Genomic DNA, 14173 nt, shown 5'->3' with positions numbered 1-14173 from the left:
GTCCCCCTCCATGCTATTACCTCCCTCCTGCGTTTTCGTGTTCTGCGTCAGTGGGAAGAGGAGTGGCTGGCAGTCGGTGAAAATAAGCTGCGTCTGGTCAAGGCCACCACGCGGCCATGGCGTACGTTCTACCAGTCATGCAGGCGGGATGAGGTTCTCCTCACTCGCCTCCGCATCGGGCACAGTCCCTTAACGCATGGTTTTTTACTCCGGCGGGAGGACCCCCCAATCTGCAGTGCTTGTGGCGTCCAGATTACTGTCCGCCTTATTTTACTTGACTGTCTTTTATTCTCTGACCAGAGGGCGGTGGTTTCTTTGCCACCGGATTTCCCTCTATTTTACAAGATGACGCAACGACTGTAGTTAAGGTCCTACGGTTTTGTGTCCTGTCCAATTTGTTGCCTCGGATTTTAGGGAGAGGGTTTTAATGTGCTGCTGGGTGGCTGGCTCACCCAGGTTTTAGGTAAGAGGTCCACCAATCACGATTACCTCCTTGTTTCCCTTTGGTCTCTGTTCTCTTTTCCTTGTTTCCCTTCCTTTTTAGTGTGTTCCTTCTCCTCTTGTTTTGCCTCTGTATGTGAGGATTTGGAACTGCGTCAGGTCTGTGTCTTTTAGCCGTTCTCCTTGTTCGCTGTTCGCCTTAGTCCCTTCACTGCATGTGTTCCTGTTTTTATGCGTTTGGGCACTGATGACCCCGCTGTTTAGCGGCCGTAAACCTCAAACGCACACGCGCACACACACACACACACACACACACACACACACACACACACACACACACACACACACACAGGAATCACTCAACAGAGGAAAGTCCACTGGACCTGACGGGATACCAATTCGATTTTACACAGAGTGCGTGAAAGAACTTGCCCCCTTCTAACAGCCGTGTACCACAAGTCTCTAGAGGAATGGAAGGTTCCAAATGATTGGAAAAGAGCACAGGTAGTTCCAGTTTTCAAAAATGGTCGTCGAGCAGATGCGCAAAACTATAGACCTATATCTCTGACATCGATCTGTTGTAGAATTTTAGAACATGTTTTTTGCTCGCGTATCATGTCGTTTTTGGAAACCCAGAATCTACTATGTAGGAATCAACATGGATTCCGGAAACAGCGATCGTGTGAGACCCAACTCTCCTTATTTGTTCATGAGACCCAGAAAATATTAGATACAGGCTCCCAGGTAGATGCTATTTTCCTTGACTTCCGGAAGGTGTTCGATACAGTTCCGCACTGTCGCCTGATAAACAAAGTAAGAGCCTACTGAATATCAGACCAGCTGTGTGGCTGGATTGAAGAGTTTTTAGCAAACAGAACACAGCATGTTGTTATCAATGGAGAGACGTCTACATACATTAAGGTAACCTCTGGCGTGCCACAGGGGAGTGTTATGGGACCATTGCTTTTCACAATATATATAAACAACCTAGTAGATAGTGTCGGAAGTTCCATGCGGCTTTTTGTGGGTGATGCTGTAGTATACAGAGAAGTTGCAGCATTAGAAAATTGTAGCGAAATGCAGGAAGATCTGCAGCGGATAGGCACTTGGTGCAGAGAGTGGCAACAGACCCTTAACATAGATAAATGTAATGTATTGCGAATACATAGAAAGAAGGATCCTTTATTGTATGATTATATGATAGCGGAACAAACACTGGTAGCAGTTACTTCTGTAAAATATCTGTGAGTATGCGTGCGGAACGATTTGAAGTGGAATGATCACATAAAATTAATTGTTGGTAATGCGGGTGCCAGGTTGAGATTCATTGGGAGAGTCCTTAGAAAATGTAGTCCATCAACAAAGGAGGTGGCTTACAAAACACTCGTTCGACCTGTACTTGAGTGTTGCTCATCAGTGTGGGATCCATACCAGATCGGGTTGACAGAGGAGATAGAGAAGATCCAAAGAAGAGCGGCGCGTTTCGTCACAGGGTTATTTGGTAACCGTGATAGCGTTACGGAGATGTTTTGCAAACTCAAGTGGCTGACTCTGCAAGAGAGGCGCTCTGCATCGCAGTGTAGCTTGCTGTCCAGGTTTCGAGAGGGTGCGTTTCTGGATGAGGTATCGAATATACTGCTTCCCCCTACTTATACCTCCCGAGGAGATCACGAATGTAAAATTAGAGATATTCGAGTGCGCACGGAGGCTTTCACACAGTCGTTCTTCCCGCGAACCATATGCGACTGGAACAGAAAAGGGAGGTAATGACAGTGGCACGTAAAGTGCCCTCCACCACACACCGTTGGGTGGCTTGCGGAGTATAAATGCAGATGTAGATGTAGATATGGTCTCATATTGTGTTTGGCCTACGAAGCGCCATTGTCCAATGCAACCTTTCCTGTTGTGTAGAGTACATGGTAAATGTCACAAGTCCATCCTTACACAAACATATCCCTTTACCCGGCAATAGTAATACATACTGCGATATTTTGCAAAAAAAATTAACTGATGATGTCACGCAAGTATTATTCAGTTATTGGACAACTGTGATACCAAAATAGTAGACACCATACAGTATTAAAATACTACAAGATATTAGTACATTTTAAGTAACAGAAATACAAATGTAAATTAGGAGCCCCTTATTGGTCACAATTATTTCGTACGTATTTGTTTTTTATTTGAAAATCACAGTACGAAGCAAATGCACACAAAGATGCAAAATGCATACTGTACATGATACAGAATTTTACTGAAGCATGTGCACAAAATGCTTCCCCTCTGTTTCAATGCACAGTTGTAGTCGCCATTCGAATGATTTGTCAAAAGCTGCGAGGGTGTCACGTGAGAGATCAGTGCATGCGTTGATGATATGTTGCTTCATATCGTCTGTCGTAGTTGGTATTTGAGCATACACTTTATGTTTGATTGCTCCCCACAGAAAAAAATCAAGATGGGTCAGACCAGGAGTTCGGGCTGGCCACTTCACTTCAGCACATCGTCCTATCCAACAATCCGGGAACTTTCCATTTAACAGCTCTGTAGCTCACACAAGAAGAGTGAGCAGGACAGCCGTCATGTTGGAACCACATGCACTGACTCATAGTTAGTGATACCTCTTCCAGCAAAATGGGCAGAACGTTTCGCAGGAACTGTGCGTAGTTATTGCCATTTAGTACACTCGGAATGATGTACGGCCCCACAATGACATTTCCGATGATGCCGCACCACATGTTAACACTCCACGCCTGCTGATGCTGTACCTGTCGAAGCCAATGAGGGTTCTCTATTGACCAGTAATGCATATTATGCAAATTCACAGTACCGTGGTTGGTGAAAATCGCTTCATGAGTAAAAAGCACCTGTTGAAAAAACGTTGGATCATTTTGTAGGCACTGCAGAGCAAACCGGCAAAATTCATGGCGCCATTCAAAATCCACACTGGAGAGTGCTTGTTGTAATGAGAGGTGAAACGGGTGAAATCTATGCTGGTGCAATATGCGTAGAACACTTCTCTGACTTATACCACATTCCAAGGCGATACGTCGCAACGAAACAGTAGGGTTGTTACGTGCAAACGCTAGAACTCCCTCTTCATGTACCTTGCCAGTTGCAGTTTTCTGCCTTGTCCTCTGTATGGCGTTCCATGATCCCGATTCAAGTAGTTTCTTGCAAATACATGCAAGAAGTTTGTGCGTAGGATGCTCACAATCAGGATACAGCTCTCTAAATCACTTTATTGCTCTAAAAGCATTTCTTCTGCTTTCACCATACACTAGAAGCATATCTTAACTTTTCTTTGTTGGTGTACATGTCTGCTCCAAGAAACTTTGACGGAAGTGCAATGTCTCATTACCCCACCAGCACATTTATACCCTTCTATCCAGCTATCTCGTGCATCACCTTGCGATGTTATCGAGAAGCAGGAAAACAATGCCTTCCCTGTTAAGTTCCTCAGTGGTCAACAGGAAAGGTCGCTTTGGACAATGCCGCTTTGAAGGACGAACGTGATATGAGAACACATCTGTGTCTCAAAAACTATTCGCCTAAATATTATGATGTACACATATTTGAAACAGTCTTTTTAAGCCCATCATGTTACGCTAAAATTTAACATATGGTTCCATTTTTAAAAAAACCAAAGACGGCCTCATATCTCTGTAATAAAAAATAGCACGAACATGAAATGTGATGTAGCCATGTAGCCCCTATCCCTGCAATTCACTGTCCAAACAGCATCTTTGTATCTATTACGGTTGGGGAGATAAAAGGGGTGTTATGACTTAGCTGCCTCACTCTTTATATCTAATCTACTCATCCCCTAAGATCCCCTTGACTGGCCCATCAGCTGCAGAATTTATTTTGGGCAAATCTAATTGTGCACTCGATGTTGCATTAAACCATATTTGTACTTATTATTATATGTGGTATGGCATTATCTGGTCATGACTATCTCATGACTCCTGATGTTTAGGCCCACTCCACTCAGTCTGTCCTGCTCATCTTCATACATTGACTGTAGTGCCAATTAGTCAGTTACAATAAAATCAGTTTGTATTATCATAGCTGCATTTTTATCTTGATATATCTTAATAATGAACCACCTTTAAAGTTTGATTTCTGTAAAGACTTCTGTACTGAGAATGCAATATATAATCTCATGAACTGTTCTGTTACAACTAAACCAAAAAAATTAGCTTGTTGGCATTTTCTGTGATCTTCACAACATCTTTGATTGTGTAAATTATAGCAGGGAAACTAAAATGTCATGACACTGAAGGCATCTCTTTGCATAGATGGAGTCTTGTCTTAATAATCCAAAGATATTGCATTTATGAGTCGTGCAGCAGGAAGATGACTTAATTCAGAAGAGGAAGAGGAAGTACAAGGGTCATATTTAAAGTAAGAACCGATTTGTAATGGGGTAAGAGAAACTTTATTTATGAACATAAATTGTATTGCAATCTTCAGTGTGCACATTTTTTTCACTTTTCAACATAGTCACCATGAATATTTAAACATTTGTCAAGTTGTGGCACCAGCTTTTGGATCCTAGCATCTAAGAACTCTGCTGCCTGACGGTTAAACCAGTTAGGAACATTTTCTTTCAACATGTCATCATTTTCAAAGTGATTTCCACCAAGAAATTCCTTCAGTGTTGGAAACATATGAACATCTGATGGCGCTAAGTCAGGGCTGTGGGGTGGATAGGGGGGTCACTGGTCATATACATTATCTTCTGGGGAAATGTTATAGTAGCTTGTTCCTGGCACAGACAGCAGCAATGGAAAAGGAACTTGCATATTTTTTATGAGCGCAGGTACAATACAAGATAAATGGGATTCTGTGTTTAGATTACTATGAGATGCTAGGTGTTTAATCTCTGATGTGATGTGATGTGATGTGATGTGAGATACTGTGGTGCTTGCACACTGAGGAGCCGATGAAGTAAGCATATCGTATGGTAGTTATGTAACTTGTCTGACCTCCCTAAGTGGGCATAGGGAGCATTGACGTTATCATCTAGACAAATGTTGCAGATGAAATGTATACAAGCATTCACAGTTAGTTCTGACTGTCTAGTGTTGTTGTATGAGTACATGACACTAGTGGATGTTTGGTAGAAAGAATGATTGTGAGAGTTTGTTTCACATCCTGTGGATATATGTTTCAAAAATTTTTGAGGGCATTGATACAAGTGGAAGTCATTCTATGACTGGCAACAATATTTTCTGTGCGATTGAAATGCTCATCCAAAATTACACACAGATTCTTAACTGTTTTCTGGGATGATGATATAATATTGTTGAGCAGAATAGGAGACAGACATTTGTGGAGCTGTGACCATAGTAATTTCTGATGGCATGCCAAGATTACTTGTGACTTTTTCGTATTTAGTTTTAGTCCCACGCTTCAGGCCCATGTCACTATCGAAGGCAGCTCATCATTTATCTGGATGATAGTGGTATTGATATCTGCAGGTATGGCACTTCAATGGAGTTGGAGGTCAATGACATAGAAATGATATTTACAGGAGGACAAGATCAATGAGATATCATTTGCATGTGAAGAAAACAGAAGTATTCCTGGCACTGGCCACTGTGGCGTCCTTCATCCTCTAGTGCCTATGTATAAAGCGCACCAATCACAAATAAGTGTCTTGTACCAAACCGTTGTTGCTTTAAAATTGCAAGCCCATACCTATTCTGTCATTACTGCTTCAGCTAAAACACTGCTAAGCTGTGCTGTCATACATCCAAGTTAGCAGCAGTAGTGTAAGATAAACAGCAAGCTTGGTTAAAAAAGAAGTATGATTTGAGCAAGAAAAGACCCAGATTGCAAGCTAGTGGCACAATCCCACAATGAGGCAGTTGTCTGAGAGATAATTAGCAGTTGAGTAAGTGGCTGGCTGAGATCAGATGCAACTGCGCTGCTTAATGCTTAGTGTGTGTCGTCACTGTGGGCTTGTACGTGGCATCGGAGTGATATAATGAAAGTTTATTTTGTTACTGTTTAGTTAAACTGTGATTTAGCTCATACAATTTAAGTTTATTTTATCGTTGTTTAATTTAACTGTGATGTGCTTGCAGGATGACTTTTTATTCTCACATACAACACATTGCTTTCTGTTTTTCAAGTAGTTTTCTAACCACAGTTGTGCACCATGTGATTGTCACATTTTTCTGAGCTGATGTTAAACTTGACAGTGTCAGCTTTGCAGAAGTGAAGTAGCATTGGTACTGTAGCCTCACATATGTCAGTGGCATATTTTGGGTCATTAGTTACCTTAATTAATGCGGTGCAGTGTTTGTGCTGTAGTGTTTACAAAAGCCGAACAGATAATGTGTCATATAAGTTGAATTCGCAGAAATGTTCAGTAGTTTGACTGTGAATAATATATTCCACAGCTTTGGATACAGTGGATAATATGCTGATTGATCGTTAATCACAAGGTGATTGCGGGTTCTTGGTTTTAGGGGTAGGGCTGACTGTGCTTCCTTTCCATGAAGAATGGGTATGTTTCAGTCTCAGAGCAAAATTGAGTTTCTCTCTTAAGATAGAAACTAAGCTAGTGGCAGGATTCTTGATCATGGTTATGCTGATACCATTGTTGCCTATTGCTTCAGAGGAGATCCTCAGTATTGTTTTTCTCTTTGTATTTGTGTTTGAGGCATTGTGTTTGGTAAATACGTTGATGTTTCTAGTGGGCACAGTTCTTTGTGGCGTGAGAGTTGACTTCCATTTATTGGCTGACATCTGAAACACACTTTTTGATTTTGTCTTTCCAATGCCCAAGCTACTGAGATTCTCCCACAGAACAGCTTCTGTGTATTACATATAAAGCAACAAGCATGTCTGACTTCAACAATGTGAATGCTTTGTACCCTGCTTTACAGTTTTCTGTAGTGTTTGTAATGTTCAGGTTTCAGATTTGCCTTGAAATGTCTGACAAGCATCCCCGTTGTTCGTCGTTTGGCATAGTTCAGTTGTCAGCTGAGGAGTACCAGTGTTTCTTATGTGGATATATGTATCAGAGCGTGTTTGTTATAGAGAGCAGTGGGTTTATTAAAATAAAGTTCTTGGATTTTGCTATCAATTGTGGCCCCTCTGATTATTTAATACCATGAAGTTTCTGAGCAATCAGCTGTTAGGACATCACAGTTGGTTTTTGTAATGTTCCTACATGTTATATGATATGATTTGAGCTTTCAGAGCTGTGAGAAGAAGACCAGGATTATTACTCCATGTGCTGAGAGGCCTGGAGCTAACATTTGATCTCTATCTCCTACTTTGTCAGTCTTTCTCTCTCTCTCTCTCTCTCTCTCTCTCTCTCTCTCTCTTGCAATTTACTCTTGAGTGTGACTGCGGTCTTTCTTCAGTAGGGTTCAGGGTTCAGTTTGCATAAGGCATTGAGTTTGAGATCAGAATGTACATTTCCAACACCAACATCAACACCACCAAGCTTGTTTTTCCTGACCACCCTAAGAAATATATATCCTGGGAGATGAGCAGATGAGGATATGTGTGGTTGTAGCCACGTTTCGGACAAGAGGATTGTATGGAAGTTTTAGTTGGTGGAAGAGGAGGCTCTTTCCTTCATGATGTGCAGGTGAGGTTGGACGTAACAGTGTATTACTAACAGCTCTGGCACATGCTTCCGGGCATCCTGCAGGAGGTCGTTTAAGTTTGTCCCCTGCTCACGGTGAGGGAAAGTGACAGACATATGTGGGAATCGGCATAGCTAAGTGATGACAAAAATTTTATGCACCCATGTAACTTGTACTTACGCAATCGCTGAAGGAGAGGAGATCATTAAGTTAAGATTTTCTGAGCTTACAGAAGTATGCAAAATAGAGGAGTATTTGTTGCAAAGAAATATGTCGGGATAGTGCCGACTGAGAGACTATCAACCCTCTGTCTTAAAGGATGAAATGTAGTCAGTGTATGAGTTTTATACTCTCAGGCAGTCATCTGTAAAATGTTACAGGTAGACATCAGGTAGGAAATCAAAAATCCCAGATATTCAAAAGCAAAGTAAAAGAATATCTTGTTTTGATGTATAAATATTACGTAATGCTAATGTTTAACGCAAACACATCTTGTTACATAAACACTGTGTTTAATGTGTCAGATAACAACAGTAGCTGAGTAGTAAAAGAGGAGGAGCAGTATGTCCTCACATCCCCTTTGCCCAAAGTAACTCAGTTTTAAATTAATTCCTATAATTATGAGAGTGAGTGGGTTAACTGTAGTCACATTTTGTAGTTAGTGTGTTTCACCGAAATAGCCCGCAGTGATGCTTCTCCCTGTCAGTGTGTAACTCTGTTTGTTCCACATCTCTGAAGTCTACTGTTCCTGATGGAATTAATAGAATGTGATGTGTGAATGAATGTATGATGGGAAGAGGGTGACAAATATGCCTGTGGAGTGAAAAAGAACCAATCATTTAATCTCTCTCTCTCTCTCTCTCTCTCTCTCTCTCTCTCTCTCTCTCTCTCTCTCTACACACACACACACACACACACACACACACACACACACACAACCTTGTCCATGTTGATCTTCTCATGTTGAAATTGTTGACTTTGGTTAATAACATAACATTTTTCAAAGAAAAAATAAATTAGATGTAACATTTTCCCCTGCTTTGCATTGCAGTTAAATTTATTATTTTACAGATGGCGTTAGTAAGAAAATGGTGGACAACTGATTATGCAAAAGATGTTGTTAGCTCGCTACGTGAAAAAGAGCGTCAGAGGATTCCATTCAACTTTCGTTCTCCTCAGGTAATGAAGTTAAATTTAGTGTTATACTGTCTAGCATCTAATCTGATGTATACACATTGGAAAATCCTGTAAATTTCACTAGTCTGCTTAAAACTCTGAACCATTCATGTTAATCAAGAGCTAAAGTTAGAGAATGACACACTGCTAGATATTAAAAATGTTTTCCATCTTTGTGCCTTTATCACCACTGCACTCCAACTCTACATTTGTGATCTGTCAGATAAATTGGTACCCCACTGATTCATTTGGATTTAGCTAACATGCTGGTTTTCAGCTTCGAACAACTCGCTATTAACACGCTGGAATTTGCATCTCAAATGGCAAGTTTTTGTTACTAAATGTGCCTTCCTGCACTCTATTACCCTCATAATTCTGTGTTTGTGAGAACTGTTCTCTCCTTCCAGTGATAAAAGAACAGGAAACTACAGATTAAATTATTGTTCTAACTTTTCTATTTGTTTGTCCAGTTCCAGTTATTCTGGTTTGGGTAACACAGTTAGGTTCATTCTGGTGTGTGTCTGTTGTACTTGTGCAGCCTACCGTGTACAAATTGGCAATTTATTGGCTAGAATTATTCAAACTGACAAAGCACAAAACACTAATATAAATGTGCACTCATTAGCTGTGTTCTCACCTTGTTACAATATCTACCAGTTATCATCGTACAGTGATATGATTAAAGACAGTCAATCCTTGTGTAGAGGCCACACAACTGTTAAGTGCACAAATGAGAGGTTTAACGATGAAGCATCCTTAATGTTAAAAATGAAATGATTGTTTGCTCATCACAGTCTGAGAGTCTCTCTGTATGTAATGAAACATTTCACTTTGTCTTACTTCCAATTGTGGAACACTATTGCTTTCAGGTAGTCCTCAATTTGACATTCTTTTTGCGAACAAATTTTCATTCATTTTTAATGTTGATGACTAATTATAAAAATTGTAATTGTATAAATATTAGCATTTTCAAACAATGGGAATTCCAGTTTGGAATATCAACAGTGTACGTAAAAGATAGATTGCTACTTACAATAAAGATAACACATTAAGTTACACACACAAACACAAAACAAGAACATCTCTCACACACAACTGCCACACCAGCAGCTTAGCTCCAAGCTGCCAGAGATGGTGGTCAGGTATGCCTGCTTCCATGAATGAATATGTGTGCATTTCCTTTTCTGGCGAAGGCTGTGGCCAGAAGCTAATATCTAAATATTGTTGTGGACTGGCAAGACAGCCAATCCACAGTGACGGGTAACCGAAAGGCACGCGTTTAACTCACGCAAACTGGCGTGAGGTCTGGAACATTACAATGTAATTAATATAGCAAATAAAGTACGTAGTTGATGTAATACTTAACTTTATTCCATAATTGGAGAACATAGGTCTGACGGTACTGGCTTTATAAGATAACCAGCAAAAGATAAATGGCGCCTTGCTAGGTCGTAGCAATTGACGTAGCTGAAGGCTATGCTAACTATAGTCTCGGCAAATGAGAGGGTAATTGTCAGTGAACCATGGCTAGCAACGTCGGCTGTACAACTGGGGCGAGTGCCAGGACGTCTCTCTAGACCTGCCGTGTGGTGGCGCTCGGTCTGCAATTACTGACAGTGGCGACACGCGGGTCCGACGTATACTAATGGACCGTGGCCGATTTAAAGGCTACCACCTAGCAAGTGTGGTGTCTGGCGGTGACACCACAAATATGTTTTAGTTGTGCCTGTGTGCAACTTAATGTGTCATCTTTACTGTAAACAGCAACTATCTCAGTGTTTTCAAAGATATTTCTGAATTTATGAAACTTGAATGTGAGCCTAAAGTAGAAAATGGGAAAATGAGTAAACTTATTGCCCTTATAAATCAGAGACAAACAATAGTCATTAATAGAGTTTGTTAACAATATACAAGATTCATAAATAATGGATTGGTTACATACCTTGTCATGAGTGACACTGATGGAAACAGAACTTTAATAAACAAATATATACCATTATCAACTAAAGGAGAATATATGAAAATGCAACAGATGAAGGAAGCAAAAGAGAATAAAGATGTCTAAAAACTGAGATTCAGAGAAAAAGTGCAACATGACGAAAGCAGGTATGGCGGAGGAGAAATGTAAGGCTGTAGAAGCCTGCACAACTAGGAGGGGCCCACATCTCGTGGTCGTGCGGTAGCGTTCTCGCTTCCCACGCCCGGGTTCCCGGGTTCGATTCCCGGCGGGGTCAGGGATTTTTAGGTTAGTTAGGTTTAAGTAGTTCTAAGTTCTAGGGGACTGATGACCATCGATGTTAAGTCCCATAGTGCTCAGAGGCATTTTGAACTAGGAGGGGAAAGATGCCATCTTTAGGAAAATGAGAGAGTTTTGGAGGAAAGAGAGGCAGCTGTATGAATATCAAGAGCTTAGATGGCAAGAAAATACTAAGCTAAGAAGGGATAGCTGAAATGTGAAAGGAATATACAGTAGGACTGTTCAAAGGAAAAGAACTTGAATACAGTATTATAGAAAGAAAAGAAACAAATGTAGATGAGATGGGAGATACAATGCTGTGAGAAGAATATGATAAGAGCACTAAAAGACGTAAGTTGAAACAAGGCCTCTGGAGTAGGTGACATTCCCTTGGAATTATAGAGGTTCTTGGGAGAGCCAGCCATGATAAAACTATGCTACCTAGTCTGCAAGATATGAGATATGCAAAGTACCCTTAGAATTCAAGAAGAATGTAATAATTCCTCAGAAAGAGCAAGTGCTGACATGTGACAATATTACCAAACAATTAGCTTAATAAGTCATTGTTGCAAAATATGGACACAAATTATTTACAGAAGAATGGGAAAACTGGTGTGAGGTTGACCTCAGAGAGGATGAATTTGGAATCCAGGGAAATGTGGGAACACGTGAGGCTGTACTGACCCCATGACTTATTTTAGAAAATAGGTTGAAGAAAGGCAAACCTATGTTATAGCATTTATCAATTTAAAGAAAGCTCCTAACATTGTTGACTGGAGTACAATCTTTGAAATTGAACATAGGTGTAAAATATAGGGAATGAAAGATTGTCTAAAATGCACAAGTGAGCCCATATGTGCAAGTAATCGACGGAAAAAAATCTCATGATGGTGTGGAGCCTTAAAAATAATAATGGTACCCAGAGTGGTGACGTAGTCTGTTGATGGAGGTACATTGCTGACATGCTGAAGGTTGTAGTTTGGAATCCCATCAGATGTTTTTTAAATTTTTGTTTTTAAATCTTTAACAGAATGACTTTGATCATAATTTTTATTAAAGTGATTGGTTTAAATGTATATTTTTTATTTCTAATCCTTTGCCACATCATTTTATTCATCACATTAGCTTTTTTACACGTTCTTGTGTTTTCCTCATATCATTCCTTTTTCAGTTGGAATCCTTGTGATGTTAATTACCTTATGTATTAACTTTAATTTTAATTTCTTCTGTTTTATAATTTCATATTTTTGCCCTTGTTATGGCATTCATTATTTCTGTTCCTCATCTTGCTTGAATTTCTTTAATTAATGCAATAAATGTAATAAAAAGTACATTATGACCATTGAATAGACAATATAAGTAGATTATTTCATCTTTAGTTTCTTAAACGATAGATTGGTGTATTGAAACATTTAAATAATCCAATAGATAAATAAAAATAATTAAAATCACATGCACAAAGATTCCAAATGAAAAACTGTGTGACAGTAAGAAAAAATGAGAACAAATAAAAAACTTAATACTGTGTTTAAAATGATGTGGCGAAGGTTTAGCTACAAAAATAACAGTTCAAAAATAACAATGTCAGAGCAATTGTCAGGCTATGAACCGACAACCTTGAGTACATCAGGAATGTACCTTAACCACTACACTACACCACTACACTGGATAACACTATTATTTTTAAGATTGAAGAGCATCATCCAGAATTATTATTCATGGATTACTCACAAAAGAGGACCTGCTGGGTGTAATACCTATGACTCTAAACTATGACACTATATAGTTGATTGCACCTCTAGGGACCTTCCTTTGTCAACTAATTTTTTATTATAAAAAAAATTATGCTATTTTCCCATCCACCAGCACTTTTTACATATTATTTAAGTATTATGTTCATTATTAGTCAATTCAAATAACAGCTGTGTCTCCTCAGTGTTTCTGTATTATTCAGGTAATAAGATTAGTAATTTTTCTATGTGTATGTAGTTGGTTTCACTAAATCTGAAATACTCTTGTAAATGTGATGGTGACTGTAAAGCCAAACCTGGTTATTTTTTAATTCTGTGACTTATTTGGATACCAAGGTCACCAGTCTCCTCCAATGCTATATGGTCATAGAGGCCTCGTTTCATTTTCTGATATTGCTGTTATTTACTTTTTTTTTCAGATACAGTACAGAAGTCATTTAGTTAAATGGATCTGCAACATAGCTGAAGGATTGAAACTTAGTAGTACAACAGTTCATTTGGCTATATATATTCTTGACATTTTTATGGATAACCATAGTATTGCCCTGGAAAGTCTGAACTTACTAACATTAGTATCTGTCTTGTTAGCAGGTAGGTGTGGATGTTTTTTTTATTACTTATAATCCCCTTATTACATTTGATAGCACAAGCAATGCTCAGAGTTGAAAGTTGAATTTCATGCCAAGTGTTACAGGGGCCAGTTCTATAACAGTGTGTACAATACTGCTAATAAAAGTACAAAGAACTTGTCACTGTAAGCATAATTGAGTCTTCTTCGCTAATTTGCTTTTGGCCTGAAGGCCATACAGCCATTTGTGATTGAATTATGCATTGCCCCTCGTGGGGCTCATAACTCTTTTGTAAGCATGGAGCTCATAACTCGTTGCAGTACTCATGATTTCTAGTGCTGCAGTCCCACTATCTGGCTATTCTTGTTATACATAAATACCCTGCAAGCC

At 39.6% G+C, this 14173-nt stretch overlaps 1 protein-coding gene across 2 annotated transcripts in view; it reads left to right on the top strand.

Moving 5' to 3' along the window:
- Window positions 1-14173, top strand: part of LOC124595830 (cyclin-J) — a 49913-nt gene that overhangs the window by 8237 nt on the left and 27503 nt on the right. For both annotated transcript variants that reach the window (XM_047134731.1, XM_047134739.1), the window contains exons 2-3: window positions 9123-9230; window positions 13634-13805. In XM_047134731.1, the coding sequence (XP_046990687.1) occupies window positions 9123-9230; window positions 13634-13805 (280 nt within the window). The remainder of the gene's footprint in view (window positions 1-9122; window positions 9231-13633; window positions 13806-14173) is intronic.

Source organism: Schistocerca americana, chromosome 1, assembly GCF_021461395.2.
Source record: "Schistocerca americana isolate TAMUIC-IGC-003095 chromosome 1, iqSchAmer2.1, whole genome shotgun sequence".
Taxonomy (NCBI): domain Eukaryota; kingdom Metazoa; phylum Arthropoda; class Insecta; order Orthoptera; family Acrididae; genus Schistocerca; species Schistocerca americana.
This window is presented reverse-complemented; position numbering and strand designations above follow the sequence as displayed.